Below are 21535 nucleotides of genomic sequence, written 5' to 3'. Positions count from 1 at the left end.
ACACTAGCCACTGGCACTCTCCGTCCATTAGTGAAAGGGATTTCTTACTCTTACTCCTCGGTCTCTTCTCTCCCACCATTTTATTTCTGTATTATCAATTAGGACATTAAAGGCATTGTCCCAAAGCCTTTCTGTTCCACGTGTCAACTTGTCCGTTCTCAAAATAACGGTCTTCTCCCCGTTTCGTTTTCTTAGAGTTCCTTAGCTAGTGGCTAACAAATCTGTCGTTAAGGCCAACAGTGAAGGTTCTGGGAAGGGAGCAAACAAGTGGGCTGGGGTCAGGGCTCTAGGGAAGGCAGGGGCAGGCACCTGCAGCGGCGAATTTGGAACCTTGCACCTGGCTCCGAGCAGTTAACTCTGCCAGCCGCGGCCAGAGGAAGCGCCTGTGGCGGGAAAATTCAGGCCGGGTCCAATCAGACACCTGGGGTTGGGAGGCGTGGGTGGGTGCGGTGCCCCAGGCCCCAGCCGCGCCGCCGGCCCCGCCCCCACGTCGGGCCCCGCCCCCGCTCCCCGCCCCTCCCGGGGGCCGCGGCTAAAACCCGGAGCCGCCGCGGCGCCCAGGGGACTGGAGGGGTGCACTGAGCATGTGCAGAGTGGCTTGGCGGCGGCTGCCTGGGCCGGAGGCGAGGGCCCGGTGCTGATGCGAGCAGCCGGCTCGGCCTCAGCCCCAGCGTGGTCGGCCTCAGGCCGGGGCGGCAGTGAAGCTGCGTAGCCTCCCGGTGATCGGAGGAGCCGGTGCTCCCTCGGGGCCCACGATGATGGCGGAGCAGGTGAAGTGCGCCTCGGCTGGGGGCAGCTCCGGAGCAGGCTCCGGGCCGGTGGTGAACGCGGAGCTGGAGGTGAAGAAGCTGCAGGAGCTGGTGCGCAAGCTGGAGAAGCAGAACGAGCAGCTGCGGAGCCGAGCGGCCAGCGCGGCCGCCGCCCCGCACCTGCTGCTGCTGCCTCCGCCGCCGCCTGCCGCGCCGCCCCCTGCCGGGGCCTGCAGCCCGCTGGGTCCCCGGAGCCCCCCGGCCGCCGCCACCTCCGGGGGCCTGGGGCTCGGGCTGACGCTGGGTTCCGGGGGAGCGGGCGGTAGCGGCGGCGGCCCCAGCCCTGCGTTCCCGGGCACCTTCTGCCTGCCCAGCCCCGCGCCCTCCCTGCTCTGCAGCCTGGCGCAGCCCCCCGAGGCGCCCTTCGTCTACTTCAAGCCGGCCGCGGGATTCTTCGGCGCGGGCGGCGGGCCAGAGCCGGGGGGCGCGGGGACGCCGCCCGGGGGAGCCGCCGCGCCGCCCGCGCCGCCCCCCACGCTGCTGGACGAGGTGGAGCCGCTGGACCTGGAGAGCTTGGCCGCCTGGCGGGACGAGGACGACTACACCTGGTACTGCCCAGTCCCGCGCCCTGCCCCAGACCCGGCTTTCAGGGCCCGGAGGCGGGGGGCGGAAGCCGGGGTGGCGGGCGGGTGTGGAGTCGGGAGACCAGCCGAGGCTTTCGCGGAGGCAGAAACCTGTTTTCTGATCTCTCCCAGTGGAGATGAATTGGCCCCCTCCATCTGCCTCGTGCTCCATCTGATGGCTGTTGAGTCCCCAGCTCCTGGTTAGCCTTGATGGCAAAATCCCTGTCGTGATGTCTTGTTGCTGAATCCTGTTCTCCCCCCTCCCCAGCCTTTTTTTTCGGGGGGGGGGGCAGTGACGGGGGATGGGTAGGGTTGGCCTCCGTCCGCCACTGCTACTGGTCTTTCCTATCAAACGAAGGCTGGACGGGCTTTGCGGGCTGTCCCTCCTCTGGTGGCAAACCAAGCCGGCCGGTGCAGGATACCTCCTCAGAGGTTCCTTCTCGCTCTGTGAGCTCCATGGTCTCAGGCCCTCATTCGCTGCAGTTTCATTGATATGTTCTTTTCACAGACTGATTTGCTTTTTAAAATGTGGTGACCTCATCGTCACAAGTAATGGTGACAACAATGAGGGCTTTTCAGGGAGTGAACAGGTTGAGGGGACTTTTTTGTTTTTTTAAACCTAGTAACCAAGGAACTCTCTTTAGTAGTTTTTTTTTTTTAATTAAACTGTAGTTTGAAGAAAAGTGAGATGAGAGAAACCTCATTTTCTTAGAAGCCTTTTAGACCCCGTGGTTATCGGAGACCTCGAGACTGACAGCATTTATTCAGTTGCAATCTGGTTAGCTCTCCTTACTTTCTACCAGTAACTTCTGCAGTAGCTGTCCAGTTCCTTTATTATGTACTTTTCCTACTGCGTGGTCACGGGTAATGGTCATTTCGTGACCGACTTTCTCTGGTTAGTTTCTACCTTTTCCTGGTCACTGGACATAGTGGGACATGGTGAGGACGTGGAAGTTGGTGCTCATGCGAGGAAAATGGGCAGCATTCCTTCTGCAGAGCAGCGTGGGTCTCCTTTCATCTCAGGTCCTTTTGTTTAGGACCCTTCCGATGTTCCCAAGCTGAGTTTTTCTTACCTTTTTTGTGTTCTGTTGCGTAATTGCGCAGAAGGGCGTGGGAGATGGAGATGATCACTAGTTTCCTTTTGGGAACTACTGTGTCCTTTCATCTTTACGCTTCCCTGTGAGAACTTTAAAGGACATTAACTGATGGGTTTGATTCAAGAAACAAAATAATAATAATCATAAGTCTTTCAGAGGCTTATTCATTCTCCTCCTTCATACCATTTGGCAGCTATGCCGGTAGCTCTAGTTGTAAAAATCAACATACCACTTAATGCTATTCTTTAGAAGCTGCACCTTTATTTCTGTTAAACTCAGGTTGTATTGTAATGTCAGCCTCAATATGGGATTGGAAAATGCTCTCCTGATGGTTCTTAGGTTTTGACTAATAACTACAAGCCCTTATGTTGCTTTCAAGTTATTTTAGATTGATTTAAAAGTCCCCGTTTGGGTTTCTAATTGCTATGTATGAAAACAGTGTAAGGAAACTTGTTTGTATTTTCGATGGGGCAATATATGGAATCAATCCTATTCTTTAAGAAAATGAGCATTTTTGCTTTATTTTTTTGTTAGTAATCCAACGTAACTTTTCTTTTCTATGGACTTCTACCATACTTAGCTATTCAACTATTGCTAGTATGTTGACATGTAGGCTTTTAAAAATAATTTATGTTTAGTCCAAATAGGATTGAAATAACAAAAATCAGTTGCTTGGTGGGATTACCATAGCAGCTCTTTAGATGATTTGAAGCAAATCAAAATTAAAGCATGTTCTATTAATTTTAACCATCATTTATAGGTGAATATAGCAAATCAATGCCTTGATGGTTTACAAATGTTTCTATAGACAAAAGGCACACAATTTATTCTACAAACCTAGAATTAGAATTAGAATCCCAACTGGAAAAACAAGGAGGGATCATTAGTCTTACTGGGATGGACTTAAAAGTTTTAAGGTTCCCTGATTCACAGAAAATTTATCATTACATTTTGCGCACAAAGATATTTTTGAATTGTAACGCTTTGGCATATTGATGAAAAATAAACAGGGTTTAGTTTTTAAAGTTTAACCCACATGCTAATGCTTGCAGAGAACTCTGAAGTTTCTTTTTCACTGAAAACTAGCATGTCTCTGTCACATGGTCTTACAAATAGAATGCTTTTCATTTGGATTGCCTGAGGTTTGCAGGATGGCGATTTATTTTTATTTCCTGCGTTTATTAAGAAACAACTTGAGTGGGCGTATAGTACCTGATCATATTTAAAACTAAAAGTTTCATATGTTCCATTACAAAAAGAAAGTTGATATATGTCCCCAATCTATTATCATGACTCTGGTAACACTCTGTAGATCCTTCAAGATAAAACCATAATTATACAAATCACTATACAAACGTTTACACATCAGTTTTTTTATACTTTCATTGAGCATATCTTGGACATCTTTGTCTATCTTGGACATCTTTGTCTATCTTGGACATCTTTGTCTATCTTGGACATCTTTGTCTTTGTCACCTCTCCTTGTAATAATTGTAACAATGGTATTAGAGACCAAGTTACTGTAACCTGTATCACCTACATTTTTTATTCAGTTTTTAGGATTTCATCCTAATGAGTTAAACAGAATGGATATTGGATTATTTAGAATAGTATTTTCAGCTAAAATGTCATATCTTCAGGCAACAACGTTTACAAATGTAGATTAATCACTGAATAGTTTAGAAATTCTTTTCATGTAAGTGTATCTTTAATAAAACCTTAGACAATAATTAATCCCCTTGTATTAACAGCTTGGATGAAATTGGGATCAAGAATTGTACATCACAAATAATAGAAATAATATTTACTTCATGGTAGTTCCTTAGTGAGTGATCAGTCAGGTCTCTTTTAGGTCCTTTTGTCTTTCTGAACAATTATTTAACCTATGAGAATTTTATTTTTAACTTTAATGTAAAAGAATGTGCTGCTTTTCAATTAGATGAAAAGCTTTGAAAGAAGGATTTTCTTATTTCTTCAAATATTTATCTCACTTGAGTTAAGACCTGATTGTCTTAGCACAGGGCTGCTAGAATTAAATGTCTCAGAAAATTGTCTCAGAACCTTAATTCTCAAGTCCAGTTATTATGGCCCTAATTTCACATCCTGCTGTACTGGTTCCTTACTATTTTTGATAGCATTACCTCTCCATAGGCTACAGAGTAAAAGCAGAAAGTATCAGAAGTAAATAAAAAGCTCAATAGGAACAAAATCTTGCTATATACATGGTATGGTAAGACTAGATGATTCCTGCCTTTGTGGAGAAGTGTTCAGGCTCATGTTTCTGTCCCAGGGTCCACAGGCTGAGGAGCTCCAGAGTATAAACTGAGGAAGTCAGATTGGTCTGACTTGGCAAGGCAAGCCACATTAACTCCAGATTAGATCTTCTTATAACCTGTCTCAGCTCCCTTATTTGAATGTTGAGAGACAGAAGCTCTGAGGTGAAATGACTTATGTAGGTTCTTCCAGTTAGTTACTGATAGAGTTAGACTAAAACTCAGGTTATTTATACAGATTCAGTAGTGTACACCATTGATATTTTTGTCCTCCAAAGCTAGATTGTAACCCATCAGCAGATGATAAAGTGTGAATTGACTTGCATTTTTTTTTTGGCATGATTTTAATGAGGTGCAGAAGAGTAAGTTTAATCACATCTTGCATTATAATGCTTGTTTTGGTTAAACTTGTTTCACTTCTATACATGTAAAATATTAAACATATTTGTGCATTATGATCAAAGTTAGAAAAACTCCAATTTATACTGTTTGAAAGCAAAATGGACTTGGAGAAAACGGATGGAAAAACAGAACTACTTGAAGATAGTGTAGTACTCAGGGGTAAGTCAGGTCTTGTACATTTCAACCAGGAAGACAGTTCTGTGTATGAAAATGCCAAGATAAAAACACGCCAGCCAAGATAAGGAGGCTTTGTGTTAGTAGAATGACAATTAGCAGAACATTGAGGCTACGTAAAGAGGATATGGCAAGGATTTTAAATTTGCTCAACTAGGAAAGACAATAGAAACGTTATTATTACAAGGGAAAAAATGGTGATGTGTACAAATTAAATTTAATGAATGAGATATTTATCTTTCAGGTGTAATACCAGGACCCCAGACATCTGGCTAAAATCATTGCCAGTTTTTCATCAAAGCTGTTGAACACCTTGTACTGTACATATGGCATAGCTAAATTAGACCACCTAAACTGTTTTTTTTTTTTTTTGCCTAATTGATTTTCAGTGAAAAGACCAGAGGGTGCTTCACTTTCTGACAATGCTAATTGAAAATGCAGTTTTTTTTCCCAAGAGTGAATGGAGTTGACTGAAGTATATGAAGATGTGTGTTTTAAATGAGTAACTTTAAAACATTGCCCTGAAATACTTAAGTTGAAGTTTAGCTTTAATTGAGTTGGGTGGGACAGAGTGGGCTCCTGCAGGGAAAGTTTGCTTTAGGACAATTCTGTAACTAAAGTGTGGACTCCACATAACCTTTTTAGTAGCTTGGTGGTGCTAAGTTTTGCAGCGGCTGCCCAGTTTGATCCTAGCAGGTGCTGGTGAATCAAACACTGTTTAAGTATTGGTTGTGTTTATCAGTCCTTGTATTTTAGCTTCCTTAGGGTAAAACTTGTGGTGATTGAAGGCTCTTAAAATTATTTGTCTGAAAATTACCACATATTATTTGTCAGTGAAAGGTCTACATATTTGTACAGTATATAGCTTTCTGTACTATTTGTGTTATCTGCAAAAGGATGCCTTTAGAACCAAATGCTTTCTTGAGAATAACAGATTTTTCCCATGACAGCCATAATACATCATAAGAAACATTCAGGGTTATGATGGTGGGCTTTGTGTTTTTGACAACCCAGTGTTATCTCATGTATTATGTCAGGGGTCCAGAATGTGACCTGTTTGGAAAAGAAGAGATTCTGTGAGAAAGATAGTAATTTCTAGATGTGTGCATTTGGAAACAATTTAAGAAAAGTTAGAATAAGTGTGATGTTTCAAGTGGTAGTTTTTCTAATCTTTGAGTTCTGAAGTTTTACATGAAGGCTTTTTAGATATTCTTGCCAGATTCTATCATTCTCTTTAATAAAATGATTGAAATTGAAAAAGGAGTTTGTAAGTCACTGGGAAGTATGTTGCACAAATGATGGCACACGTGGACACTGTAATGGTTACTGCATTGTAATGACAATGCATAAGGTGATTTTTATGGCTCGTCAGAAGCTTAGAACTATTTAGGAGAAGTACAAGTTTTCTCCCCTCCCTCTTTGGAGATGCAGGGCGCTACATGATCTCTGGAACTATCCACTCTTTTTCTCTATTTAATTTTAACTATAGGCCAAGTCAGAAATTCTAGGCTCAAAGCTATCTTGGACACATTAGACTTGACTCTTGAAAATGATTACTTCTGTTTTAATTTGTATAGTTTTATCAAAATAATGGAACAGTATGTAGGTAGTTCAAAAACTTCTAACAAGGCTTATTAGAGAAAGCAGTTCTTCCTGTTACTGAGTTCTTTATATAGGCATCACTTATATTCTAGTTGTTTCTTTTGCTCTTTATTTCTGAAGACTTTATACTTTTATGATCTGAGACATCTGTGTATTTGTTATGGAAGATGAAGACTTAGGTCTTTTCCCCACAACCCTAACCCCTATTTAACTCTTCCCTTTTCATGTGGTTTTTATAGTCTTTCTTTTAATTTTTTCATTACGACTATAACTTATTAGTGGAGCCTTGTTAATCGCATGTTGTATTTATTTTTTCTAATCCCATCATTCCTTGGAGAGTTAACAGTGACCTCTCTTATGTCCCTCTTCACTTTCTTTAATTTCTTATTACAAATTGTATCCCCTACTCTCTAATGAAGCCATAATATTCCTCAATAAGGTTATACACATTTAGTAATCTCTTGTCTGTTTTGAAAAATTTATTTTGCAGTGCTATCCCTTCTGAAACCCTTGATCCCTTTGCTCCAGGCTTTACTCTTTGCTTCTGAGACTGTATTCAGTGCTTTTGCCATGGGAATTCTTGCAGTTTCTTTACTATGTTGGAGCTTCCATTTCTTAAATCCTTTGTCTTCATATTGTATTTATTCTTTTAGGTGGGGCACAGTCCCCAGTAGCATACTTTGAGATTCTGCATATTTGAAAATGTCTTTGTTCTGCCCTCACATAAAATTCATAGTTGGGCTGGGGATAAAATTCTAAGTTAACCTTTCTCTCATGTTTGAAGACATCTTTTCATTTTATTCTAGCTTCTGTTATGTTCTAGCTATTGAGTGCACTGTGATTTGGCTATATATTCTAGCTTCTGTTATGTTCTAGCTATTGTGATTTGGCTGTCTAATCCTTTGTGACTTTTTCTATCTAATCCTTTGTGACTTTTTCCTTAGCTTTCTTTATCTCTAGTATTCCAAAATGTAGGTTGTATCCTAGTATGGTTCTTTTTATTTATTTGGCAGGCTGGATAGTTGTGGGCTTTCACTCAGGAATCTCATGGCCTGCCTTCAACTCTGGGAAATTTTCTTGCTTTAAAAAAAAAAAAAAATAATAACTTTATCTCTACTTTTTTTCTTTAAAAAAACAATTTGTAGCAGTCAGATGTAGATCAATCCCTTGAGCACAATCATTTAATTTTCTGTTTTCCCACACCTCTAATCTGTTTTTGTTTTGCTTCTGGGAGATTTCTTCAACTCTGTGTTACAGACTCATTTATTGACTCTTATTTTTGCTACAATCATTTAGTTTTCCAAGAATGGAAAAACTTTCTTTTTTATTGTTAAATCATAGCTGTGTACATGAGTGCAATCAAGGGATACAATGTGCGGGTTTCATATACAATCTGAAATATTCTCATGAAACTGTTCAACATAGCCTTCATGGCATTTTCTTAGTTATTGTATGTAGACATTTGTATTCTGCATTTAGTAAGTTTCACCTGTACCCATTCTAAGATGCACTGTAGGTGTGGCCCCACCCACTACCCTTCCTCCAGCCTTACTTCCCCCCTCCCTTTCCTTCCCTTCCCCATATTCTTGTGCTATAGTTGGGTTATAGCCTTCATATGAAAGCTATAAATGAGCTTCATAGTAGGGCTGAGAACATTGGATACTTTTTCTTCCATTCTTGAGATAGCTTATCTTTTTTTTTTTTTTTTATTTTTGGCAACTACATTTCTCTTAGATAATATTAATTATAAGTTGTCTTAGACTTTTCATTTGTTCCCCACAATGTTTTTCTCCTTATTGTCCCCCCTCCCCTCTGCTTTTAGTCTGTGTTTTATGTAAAAGTAATATTCCTAATATTAGGTGTCAGTGGCTGGCTGTTCATACCCAAGGGAGGTATGAAAGCTGAACTAAAGCTTTTCTTGGTTGGAGCTGTTTGACTGGTAACAGTTTACAGGTGATTGAAGGCAGCCTGTCCAGGTTTTAGTATCTCATCTTTAGTTGTTCTTTGGAGTACAGCTGCTTGTTTCTCTAGACATAAATCTTTTGTACTCCTGGGGGATGTCAGCCAGGCATTCACTTCTAGGAATGTAAAGAGAAATGAGACCAGAGTTCCAGTTGGCATGCAGGTCTTCGTTTAGTCTCTGGTTTAGTAAGGCACCTCATTCCTCCTTCAGTTAAGTTCAGTGTGTGCTCCCCAGGGCTTCTCCGGGTCGGCCTATGCAAATGTTTTAGAGGAGGAGTGGTGGGACTGGCTGTATAGGTTAGTGGGGAGGGCTGGGATTCCAGCTGTCCCTTATTCAGACTGTCACCTGAATTCTCTGCTTTGCAGTAACATGACTATGCTTGTATTCTATGAAATCTAGAGTGGGGGTGAGATACAGTATCAGACAGTGGACGTGAATGATGGGATATGGCAGAAAGCCGTATGAGTGAACATGGCAGAGAGGGTCACGTAGAGACCAATGTGCCTGTGTAAGTGAGTACTGCTTTTGAGTATGCTGTAGGGCCGCATGGTCAAATGAAAGAACTGTATCACATAGGTTAAGGACATCATCCTGTGGGGTTCCCTTAAAAACAAAAACTGAAAACTTACTCAAAGAAAGTTGGTGAGGATACCTGATCTCCAGAGGTGTGCTGACTGGGGGGAGCTTCCTAGCAGTGGGAGAGATGGCCAGTTATCCCATAGTGTGCTGGAGGGAGTTGGTAGAATGGTGCATCAGATGGTAGCCCAGAGAGATGTGTAATATAATACATTACGAATAAAGCTGCTATGAATATTTATGTATAAGTCTTTGTATGGAAACATGCTTTTTTGCTCGTAACTAAATACTTGAGTGGCTGCAACAGAGAGTAGGTGTATGTTCTTATGAAGCTGCCAAAATCTTCTCTGAAGTGGTTCTACCACTGTACATTTCCATCAGTAGTGTGTAAAACTTTCAGTGGTACCCCATACTCAGCAACATTTGCCATGGCCACTCTTTTTAATTTTAGCCATTTTGATAGATATATGGTGGTATGTCATTGTGGTTTTAAGTTAGCTTTTCCATAATGAGTGATGAACATCTTTTCATATACCTATTTGCCATTAATAGCTCTTCTTTTGTGAAATTTTTGTTCAACACTTTTGCCCATTTTTAAAATTAGATTGATTATTGAGTTTGCAGAATTTCTTACCTGTAGTCTACATAAAAGTTTCTTTGTCAGATGCATAGCTTGCAAATATTTTTTTTCTCCAGTCTGTGGTTTATTACTCATTCTCTTCACAGTGTCTTTGCTAGAGCAAAATGTTTACTTTTGTTAAAGTCCAAGTGATAGTTTGTTTTCCTTATGAATCATGCTTTCGGTCTTTGAAATCGTGCCTAAGAAATATTTGGCAACTCAAGTGCAAAGACTTACCTATGGTTTCTTACAAAAGTTTTACAGTTTCAAGTTTCATATTTTTGTCTGTGTTGTCTTTTGGGTTAATTTTGGGTATTACGTGAAGTATGGATCAAAGTTCACTTTTATGTGTATGATACACATTTTGTTCCAGCACCATTTGTTCAAAAGACTATCCTTTCTTCATTAAATTGTCTTTGTACTTAGTTAAAAATCATTGTTCTATATATGTGTGGTTCTATTTCTGAACATTTTTTTTCCCACTGATCTATTTATTTTTATGCCATACAAAGTCATCTTCATTATTGTAGCCTTGTCTTAAGTCTCTCTCACTTATAGCTGTCCAACTTTGTTTTTTAGATAGTTATTTGGCTATTCTAGGATCTTCGCCTTTCCATATCACTTTTAGAGTCAGCTTCTGTATTTCTACAAAAACACCTGTTGGATTATTGATTGGGATTTTACTAATTATATAGATCAATTAAAGGATAATTAGCATCTCAACAAATTTAGTTTTCTGATCCGTAAACATGGTATAGTTCTACATTTAATTGTTTTCTTTAATTTCTGTGTCTTGTAGTGATCAGTGTTTAGGTTCTGCATATTTTTTGTCAAAGTTATCCTTAGGCATTTTATGTTTTTTAATGCTTTTATAAATGGGAAAGTGAAATTTTTAGAAAATACCAATTGTTTGTTGCTAATATATACGAATACACAGTTGACTTTCCTACATCAGTTTGGTATCCTACAATCTTGATACTAAACTCACAAACTTTATTTTCTTTTTTGTACATTCCTCAGATGTTTTTTGCATAGGTGATCATGTCATCTGTGAATAAAGGCATATTAACTTTTTTCCTTTGTAGATCTTTTAATTTATTGCCCGATTGCATTGGCTAAAAACTTCAATAGTGTTGAATAGAAGTGATGAGAGCTAATATCCATACCTTGTTCCTGAGATTAGGGGAAAAACGTTCAGGCTTTCACCCCTGAGTGTGCTGTTTTTATAGATGCCTCTAATCAGATTGAGGGTGTCTCCTTCTGTTTCTAATTTGCTGAGAATTTTTATTAGGCATGGATGGCAAATACTATTTGCCTGTTGAGGTTATCATACGGTTTTTCAGTTTTGTTAGTATGGCAAGTTATATTGATGTTTGAATTTTAAGCCAGCCTTTATCTGGTAAGCCTACCAGATAAACCCCACCTGGTAATTATGAAGTATCTTTTTTATATGTTGTTTGACTCAATTTGGTAAAATATTTAGACATTTTGCATCCATGTTCATGAGTGATAGTGGTCTTTAATTTCTTTCCTTGTAATGTCTGTGTCTGATTTTGGTATCAAGGTCACTCTAGCCTAATAGAAAGTGTTGGGATATAGTCCCTTCTCTTCTGTTTTTGGGGAAGAGTTGTGAATTTTTTTTTTTTTTTTTTTTTTGTAGAATTCAGTGGTGAAGTCTTCTAGGTCCAGACTTTTCTGTGTAGGTATTTTTTTGTTTGTTTTTAATTACTTTGAGGCCTTTTACTTTTAACCCATCTGTGTGTCTTTATTTAAAGTGCATTTCCTGTAGGTGGTATATAATTGGGTCTTTTCCACTTATTTATTTATTTATTTATTTATTTATTGGTAGAGTTTCACTCTCTCACCCTGGGTAGAATGCTGTGACATCATAGCTCACAGTAACCTCAAACTCTTGGGCTCAAGTGATCCTGTTGCCTCAGTCTTCTTCTTTCTTTTTTTTTTCCTTAGCCTTCTGAGTAGCTGGGACTACGGGTGCCTGCCACAACACTTGGCTAGATTTTCAATTTTTGGTAGAAACAGGGTTTTGCACTTGCTTTTGCTCAGGCTGGTTTTGAACTCCTGAGTTCAAGCAGTCCACCCACCTCAGCCTCTCAGAGTGCTAGGATTACAGGCATTAGCCCCTATGCCCAACCTTTTTCACCCCTTTAAACATGAAGAAAACTTACCTACAAGCCCATCATATAATTTCCTTTCATTTTTTTTGTTGTTGACTGGATTGTATCCAGGTCTTGGGCCTAAACCAGGCAGTAGGCAAAGGGGAACAGTGGAATTACCACGATTAGCTTAGCCCAGTGCATCTCAAGGTGTGATCTGCAGACCAGTAATTTAGGTATCACTTGGAAACTTGTTAGAAACTCAAACCTATGGAATCAGAACCTTAGGGCATGTGGTCTAGTTATCTGTTAGCCCTTTCAGTGATTTTTGACATACCAAAGATTGAAAGTAACTAGCCTGACTTTGGGAAAGAAGGGAGAGATCCTGGTAGGGAACAATTTAGGGAACATTTAGCAAGGAAGAGTAGAAGAGATTATTACTACATAGGTAATAATCTTGCCATAGTAGGACTGAGATGGGATTTAGGAATGAGTTTTTAAATAAGCAATATACTCTTGTTGGAGACAGTACCACACTCTAAGGAAAGAATGATCTATTGAAATGACTATTAAATCAATTGAAAGAGATGTATTTTAGAGTCTTCATCTGTATCAGGAGTCAGCAAACTGTTCCAAGGGCAAATCTGGTCTGTTGCATACTTTTTATGGCTGGTAAGATAGGCCTTTGCATTTTTAAATGATGAGAAAAATCAAAAGGATGTGGAAAGAATGGGAAATTCAACTTTCAGTGTCTAAAGTTTGAGAACACAGCTAAACTTATTTACTCATTTACATATCCATGATGCTTTTGGACTAGAATGGCAGAGTTGAGTAGTTGTGACAGAGCTCATGTGGCTTGTGAAGGTTAGAGGAACATTTGCTTGTTGGATCTTTGCGGAAAGTTTGCCAACCCTTGACATATAAGAATAATTTACTGAAGAATAGTATATTCCCAACCATCTTGGATCATTGATAAATTAATCTAATAGGTGGAAGTCTTATCTAGAACAGTGAAAGTGTGAAAAATGACGTATATCATTTTGAGAGCGTGTGCTCACTAGAATCATCGTGACTTTGAAGGTGTATTATAGAGTATTACTTTAGATTTGTAATTACAAGCTTAATACAGTGAGGCCAATAACTAGAGTCAGAAATGGTAGGGAGGTCATTCTCTTGCCTCTGCCCTACTCCCCTTTCTAGTTAATAGTTAAGTATTCCACAAGATAAACCTTTTTGTATAAGCCTATTATATGCACTAAACTAGAATCATGGTGACTTTGAAGGAGTATTATGGAGTATTACTTTAGGTTGTAATTACAAGCTTAGTACAGTGAGGCCAATAACTAGAGTCAGCAATGGTAGGGAGGTCATTCCCTTGCCTCTGCCCCACCCCCCTTTCTAGTTAATAGTTAAGTATTCCACAAGATAAACCTTTTTGTATAAGCCTATTATATGCACTGAAGTATTCTAAAATTTACCTTAGCATAGTATTAGATGAGTCAATGAGTGAAAACCTTTATTAGATTAGTACTTGCGGTACCTCTAGGTGGTTATTTTGAACGCTCTGTAATGGTCAGATGCTAAAAATGAACTCTTCCTAAAACACAGCTTTTAAAGAAGAGCTTAATGAAAAGCAGCACATACCCAGGTTAGTCCAGATTTGAGACAGGAGATATAGCTGATATTTTAGGGTTCAGAGAATCAAACTTGTGACTTGTTTAGGTTTATTTTTTATTTTTTTTTTAATTTTATATTTATTTCTTTAAAGTTAAAGATCTGCCTCATTTTACCACATCATGTTTACATCCATTTGGCCAAGCTCACACAAGACATTCTGTTGCCAAAGATAGAGATAAAAATGTTTGCAGTGTAAAGTGAGAGTGTAAGATGTCTCTGAAACACACAGTTGTGGGGAAAATCATTGGACCTTCTCTAAAGTTGCTCTCCCAGCCTACAGAAGAATTATCTTCTACTTGGGGATAATTGCCTGTTAAAATGATTCTTCGTCCTTTGAAGTAATCAAATGGGAGTTCTGTATCTATCTGAGTTGCTAAACCCATGTTGTTTTCCTCCAAAGAGAGATACTCTCTCTATACCTACATTATACCTATAATGTAGATTTCTTTTTTTAAGGTTGTACATTGGCTCTTCAAAGACGTTCAGCTCATCAGAGAAGTCCCTGACTCCTTTGCAGTGGTGTAGACACATCCTAGATAACCCAACTCCTGAGATGGAAGCCGCCAGACGTTCCCTGTGCTTCAGACTGGAGCAAGGTAATTGTGAAGTGCATTTGCCCCTGCCACCGTCAGCTGTGCTTCTCTTGCTGGTTTGTGAACAGACATCTCAACTGAGGAACCTTACCCCGCCACGCAGCTGCTGCGTGTGGTTCCCTTCACACGTGTTACTTATCAGGGCTTCTCCACGGGGGATGTGTTTAGTTTTGTTCTTGTTTTAACCCAGAAATTTAATTTGCCTTAGTTTGTTTGGTAGTATAGGAAGGCATTTTCTTTTCTATTCTTTTCTCCTTTCTGTTTGCAAAATACGGATAAATGGGTCAGTTTTCAATTCTGTGGGGGTTGCTAACAAGGTCCCGTGGCCAAAGATGGAAGACTGGGGCTATGTTGGGATCTGAGAGCTGACTATTGGGCTGGTTCAGTGTTGAGTTGGATGTATACCTGGAAGTCCGAACCTGTACAAGCTGAGAAATAATCTTCCCGTTATGTAACGCTATTTAACTTGAGGAGCCTAACAAGTTTAAGTTAAAAAAAGGAGAGTTGGAAAAACAACAAAAGGGATGAGTGGTCCTCAGTTCCTTCCTATTTTAATACAGTATACGACCTAAACTGTGATTATTTAGGCTGTTAGCTTGTCTCTTAACCTCTCAGCATCTGTTTCAATATCTAGGAACAGTTTCTAGTCCATGGACCACCTGCAGCCAATCCTAATTGACCTTGAAAGTACAGATTCCTGCCCCTTCCAGATTGAAGAATCAGAGCCTCTGAGGTTGGGGCCAGGGGAATTTGCACCGATGAGTTCACTAGGGTGATTCTCGTGCACACTGAAGTTTGGGAATGCTGCCTGTGAAGCTCTGGCAGGACAATGGTTATAAAATATTTGGGCACGATAAGAGAAAGTGTAATACACAATGTTTCTTGAGCTCTTAATTCTGTGACAGTACCTTAAGTTCTTGACATCCTTCATCTTTCACTACACTCACCTTTAGAGGTGAGGAAAGTGAAATTTATGGAAGTTCAGAGAATTCCAAGGCACCTGGAGTGATACCCAGGGACAGAGTCCTAACCAGGGACTCCTGACAACAGAGACCCCATCCTTAACCAGTATTGCCTACTGCTCCATTGATGTGTTTGTGTGGAAAAATCAACAGAAATCTCTTGATTAAAATATTTGAGGAAGGTAGAACTAAAGAGCATGTTTTATTAACGTTTTAACTAAAATGAAATAAATGAATTAATAGAAAGTTGAAGAGCAGTACAGGAACAAAGGCATTCTCGTGTTAAAACTTTGGTGACAGGTGCCTATGTAATAGTGAGGAGTCCCCTGAGTTTGGGGACTCTATCTTGATCTAAGCAGACCATTAAACCCCTTTGGACTTAGCTCTTTGAAGGGTTATAGGCTGTGTCCTGAGTCTCCTTACTTAAATAACCCTTGATTTAAGGACATATATGTACATTTTTATGTGTGGATTTGGCTCAGTGATCTGAAATAAAATGAAATTCAGCATTATAGTCCTTTAGCTCAGGGGTCAAGAAACTTTGTCAGAACAGGGCCAGGTAGTAAGTATCTTAGGTTTTGCAGGCTTTGCAATCTCTGTTGTGACTGTTCAACTCAGCCATGCCTGGAAAGCAGCAGTTGATATGGAAATTAATGAACAGTGTTGTTCCAAAAACAATTTATTCACGGACACTGAGATTTGAATTTCATGTGATTTTGCATGTGATATATATAGTGATATATATGTATGTATATATATATATAATTTTTTTTTTCTCCAACCATTTAAAATCAAATAAAAACCATTCTTAGCTGGTAGTTATTACAGAAGAGGAGTGGGCTGGCTTTCGGCAGCATCAGGCTGAAGTTTGCCAACTTCTGGTTTCACTCATTGATGTTCAAGGTAGATTTTACGAAGAAAACTGATTTTTATAAACTTAATGTAAATTGTCCTAATGTGGTAGTTGCTTTTGAGATTTTTAGATGTAGGTGCTTAATTGTCTAATTTTCCTGTCATTGACAAAGAGGCTCAGGCAGAATTATGAGATCATGAGGACTCGAATTGGTACAGTGTTTTGTTCATGATGTAATTTGTGTGAATTTCAGATAAAAGTTTAAGTTGAGAACTATTTTTCAAAACCAAAATTAATGTTTCACTGTGCATGTGTATATAAGTATACACACGTCAAGACCTTTTTTGCTATGAGACTAAATGCTTTTGTTCCAAAGTTCATTCATAATCTATAATCCCATTAAGTAACCCATTAGAACAGATTGTTTATTGGATGAAAATTCTTTTTTTTTTTTTTTTTTTAAATTCAACTTATGTTGGCTCAGCACCTGTAGCTCAGCAGCGAGGGTGCCAGCCACATACACTGGAGCTGGTAGGTTTGAACCGGCCCAGGCCTAGGTTCAACTGCAGCCAAAAAAAAGCTGGGCATTGTGGTGGGCACTGTAGTCTCAGCTCCTTGGGAGGCTGAGGCAAGAGAATCTCTTAAGCCCCAGGGATCGAGGTTGCTGGGAGCTTGTGACACCACAGCACTCTACCAAGGGTGACATAGTGAGACTCTGTCTCAAAAAAAAAAAAAAAAAATTATGTTTCATAAAATGTCTATAGTTTAAAAAACACTAGTCTTTTTAATTAGAAGAGTATTAGATTCCTGCCCTAAGCTCCCCTACCCATTTTATTTCCCAGATGTACTTACTTAACCAAAACTATATTTTGGTTTTGCTGTTAAACTGTTTTTAAATTCTATATTTATATGGCTGTTGCTTGAGTTTTCAATTTCAAACCTTATCCAGTGGCTTTCTGCTTGTGATGGTGAAGAGTTAATTCTTTTACACCACCCCTCCTTATACTTTTTCTTTGTATATCATCCCTATATAGCTTTTTACCAATCCGAGCCGTGCAGTAATTTATCATTATATTTCTTTTTGCATCTAACTTTTTATTGTTTTTTGTTTTGTTTTAGAGTTAATTGTAAAAAGACCTCATTTGCTTCTTTTGGTCCGTGTCATTAATTTATCCCCAGACTCTCTGAGTGAGCCGTCCTCAAGACCGAGACACGTAACTCCGAGGATTTGGTTTTGTTACTATTCCTTCGGGCAGTGCCCTCTGCTCTTTTTCTAAACCGAACTGGATCTCTGTAGTATTAGAATATCTGTCGTCCTGGGACTTCCTTTTGCTTTATTCTGGGAGCTCCTCCGGCCTGTCTTTAAGGCTGTATCACCTGTTCCATAGATGCAAAGACGTCCTTCTATCCCTTCTGTTGGTGGAGGACCTTCTCCAGTTGCTTTTTGAGACCCTGATGTGTCTGAAGTATCCTCATTGTTCCTTCTTCACCCTTACACTCTGGAGTTGTTTGGGCTAGGTATGGAATTCTAGGTTAAAAACCATTTTCCGTGGAATTTAGAAGGTGTTATTAGTTCATTACACTTTACCTTCAGGATTGTATGCGACCTCTCTACCTAAAATGCCCCAAGCAGTATCTTAGGTTTTTTTCTTGATATTTTGAAATTTCAACTTTCTGTGTGCTAAAAACTTCAGCTCTGCAAATTTCTTGCTTTGTTTCTTGTATTTATTTTCCCCCAACTCTTGCTGTTTTCTCTAATCTATCTTTTTCTATACTTCTGTTTTTGTTCTGTTGGTCAGAATCTCCTGGATTGATGTTTACATATTATAATTTTTTCCCTGTCTTGCTTTCTATCCCTGATTTTTCTATGTTCTACTTTCTTGGAGATTTTAAAACAGCTCATCTGAACTCTTTTGCTGCGTATTTAGCACCATTCTAGATGGGCCACACACTGGACAGGACAGATGCTGAAGTCTCTGCCCCATGTGAGCCTTTTTACTTTCTAGTTTGCAGATTTTCACTTAATCCTCCTATTTTTTCCTAAGGACCCCTTATTTGTGTTTGTATCCTTAAATCTAGAGGCTTTCTGTTTCGGTTTACTCAGGCAGTAAAACCCATCTTTGATCAAAGCAGGAGAGGAGCAGTTGCGGAGCAGGCAGGTGGAGCTGCAGGGCTCCGTGCCTTTGTATAGATTTTCAGTCTTCCCCTTTTTTTGCTAAACCACATAACTTCCCACCCTCTGTGGTATTTAGTATCCGCAGTCCCAGGACCTTGCCCTGTTCCTATTGGGCAGAGAATTTCAAAACCCAAGCCTACCAACTAGTATTTATCTGTTTTTCATTTCTAAGATGTGATCTTCCTTACCTAATAATGTCTCCTCTTCTGTCCTGTTTTCCTTGTGGGCTTGTAAGAGTTTAACTGCCACTCTAATGTGGTTTTTACAAGAGATAGGGAGAAATTCATATTTAACCTTTCATACTGGTTTTTTTCTGTTTTTGTTTTTTGAGACTGTCTCACTCCATTGCCCTGGGGAGGGCGCTATGGTATCATAGTTCACAGCAACCTCAAACTCTTGGGCTCAAGCTACCCTCTTGCCTCAGCCTCCTGAGTACCTGGGACCATATGGGCACATGCCAGAACGCCTGGCTAGTTTTTGGTAGAGACAGGTCTTGCTCTTCCTTAGGCTGGTCTTGAACTCCTGAGCTCAGGCAATCCACCCGCATTGGCCTCCCAGAGTGCTAGGCTAACAGGCATGAGCCCACCACACCCGGCCTAACCTCTTATAATAATAGTTTTTACTGGCTTACAGTTACGGGAAGTCTTTTTTCAATGATGGTTAATTGACAGATATCAGGCATTATGGTTGTAACCTAAACATTATTCATGATGTAGTATAAATATTTAATTATAATAATGTGAACATTGCGTATGTTAGAAGTAAGTTTATGCATTTTCTTTTTGTTTATGTTTTGACTTAATTTCTCTCTTGGACAGTCCACTTTTTAAAGTAACAGGTGTTACTGAGCCTTTTCTTTGAACGTAGGGATGTTTTCCTTCCTTTGAATAAATTGCCCAAGGTCAGGGACTTTGTTTTGTTGGTCACTAGTTATGACTCCTAGAAGGGAACCTGACACTTTCTAGAGGCTGTTGCTAAAGTTAAGTGAATGCTTACTTTTTTTTGAACCTGGTGTTGCAACTACTACGGTTTTAGTTCCAGTTTTGATTTTGAATAATTTACGATTTGTTGGGGTTCTTGCAACATTTTTCTTATGGCCATCTCTTACATTCAGGAAACAGACCACAATCAGTTGAAATGTCAGCTTGCTATATTGTCAGCTTGCTGTGTTGCTTCCTCATGCACATGAAAGAATCAGATTTGACTGGTCTTGTTCATTTTGTTGCAGAATGATTAAAGTCCTGAGGGGTTGTACACCTCACCCCACATGTACCCAATGTGAAGACAGATACCAGAAATTCACTAAAATCCATTGCTAGGAGCCATTAGATCTGAAGAAAGGGCAGAGTTACCCTGTTCTATACGCCTCCTTTCTGCCTCTGTTCCTGAAGTTCTTTAATTTTAGCCTGGGGCTTCAGATGATATGCTGCTTATAAAAGCAAATATTTTAGATATTTGTTTCCTATTTCTTGATCCCTATTTTTTTTTAGAAAGAAAATTCCTCAAAAATTAAAGATTAATTCCCTCTCAGGATGTATTTCTGGGGAGCCGGGTGGGTTTAATAATCCCCTTTGTCTTATTTCCGCTTTACCCCAGGTCCTCAGCCTCTGCTGGTTTCTGGCTGCATGTTGGTTAGCCGTCTCTCCTCACTTAGGGAATAAGCATCCCCAAGAATACACAGAAGTAAGGTTTTGCGAAGGCTCGTTTCTGTAGGTGTATTTGACTGTATTTCTCCCACCTCGTCTCTAACTGGACAGTGGCTCATGAGCTCATTTGGTTCCTAATTTCCTGCAGGGCCTCTGTTTTCTTCCCACCTGCCTTCCCAATTTGGAAGGTCCTCAGAAAGCTTTCATGCTCTGACAACTTTGTGGCCCTGGGTCCAGACCATAAAACTTGGTAAATTATGTGAACATGTGTGGGATGTACTCCAGCTTTGCCTTGAGGCTGTGAGGGCATGTTTATTAAAATCCTGCCCTTCCAAAGACAGTTTGTTTTTCTGAAGAAAATGAGGGAGGAAAAAGGGATGTGTGTTGTAAGATGTAATTTTTTAAGGAAATGACACCTGCATTAATGACTGTTTTAAGATATTGTGAAAAAAAAAATACTTTGCCTTCCCAATGCAGATAATTTTGCAAATTGGCTAAATGTTTTTTAGTTTTTGTTTAAGATATAATAGGATAACTATTTTTGGGCATATGTAGCACATTCTTACACATGACTTAATATGTATGACTTAACCTGTATCTAATACCCCATGAGAATGGGGGATGTTAATTGACTTGAATCTAAAACTTGTAATTATATATCCCAATGCTTATTTTCTTTATGGGACTGATAACTTAATGCTCAAATTTTACAATGTATAAAGTCTTATTTATCCTGCAGTCAGCACAGGAAACTTAAGCTTTCTCAGCCTCTTTTACAGATGTATTTATATTGTAGAGTTGTCTTAAAGCACTACATAAAGGTGTTTGCAAAGCAGACATAGTAAAGGCTTAAATATTAGGTCTCTTCCTTAATATATTGAATAGTGTAAATGGAATTTTTGGATAATTTACAGAAAGTAATGTTTAAAAGTGGAATAACTTAATTTAATAAATTAAATCTGGTATCTTTAGATCTATAGTCTGTTGGTATAAAAGTAAGTCATAAAGAGTAATCTTTTCCAAAACACTGGACACATATTCAAGTGTGCAGTCTTTTTTTTTTTCATGGAGACAGAGTCTCACTCTATCGCCCTTGGCAGAGTGCTGTGGCATCACAGCTCACAGTAACCTCCAACTCCTGGGCTTAGGGGATTCTCTTGCCTCTGCCCCTAAGTAGCTGGGACTACAGGTGCCCGCCACAATGCCCGGCTATTTTTGGTTGCATTTTGGCTGGAGCTGGGTTCGAACCCGCCACCCTCGGTACATGGGGCTGGCGCCCTACACACTGAGCCACAGGCGCCACCTGAGCCTAACCATTTTTAATTCACTCTGTCTTGTGAACTTCTTTTTTAATTTTTAATGTTTATGATTTTTTTCTAGTTAGATTAAACATCTGCAGATGGAGATTTATACCCTATTTTTTTTTAATTACTAAT

At 39.8% G+C, this 21535-nt stretch overlaps 1 protein-coding gene across 2 annotated transcripts in view; it reads left to right on the top strand.

Moving 5' to 3' along the window:
* Positions 1–624: 624 nt before the first annotated feature.
* Positions 625–21535, top strand: part of SLAIN1 (SLAIN motif family member 1) — a 54402-nt gene continuing 33491 nt past the window's right edge. For both annotated transcript variants that reach the window (XM_053563703.1, XM_053563702.1), the window contains exons 1-2: positions 625–1357; positions 14326–14465. In XM_053563703.1, coding sequence (XP_053419678.1) covers positions 756–1357; positions 14326–14465 — 742 coding nt within the window. In that variant the 5' untranslated portion in view covers positions 625–755. The remainder of the gene's footprint in view (positions 1358–14325; positions 14466–21535) is intronic.

Source organism: Nycticebus coucang, chromosome 15 (assembly GCF_027406575.1).
Source record: "Nycticebus coucang isolate mNycCou1 chromosome 15, mNycCou1.pri, whole genome shotgun sequence".
In the NCBI taxonomy this organism is placed as follows: domain Eukaryota; kingdom Metazoa; phylum Chordata; class Mammalia; order Primates; family Lorisidae; genus Nycticebus; species Nycticebus coucang.
Note: the sequence above shows the minus strand (reverse complement) of the source record. Positions and strands in the feature narration are given on the sequence as shown.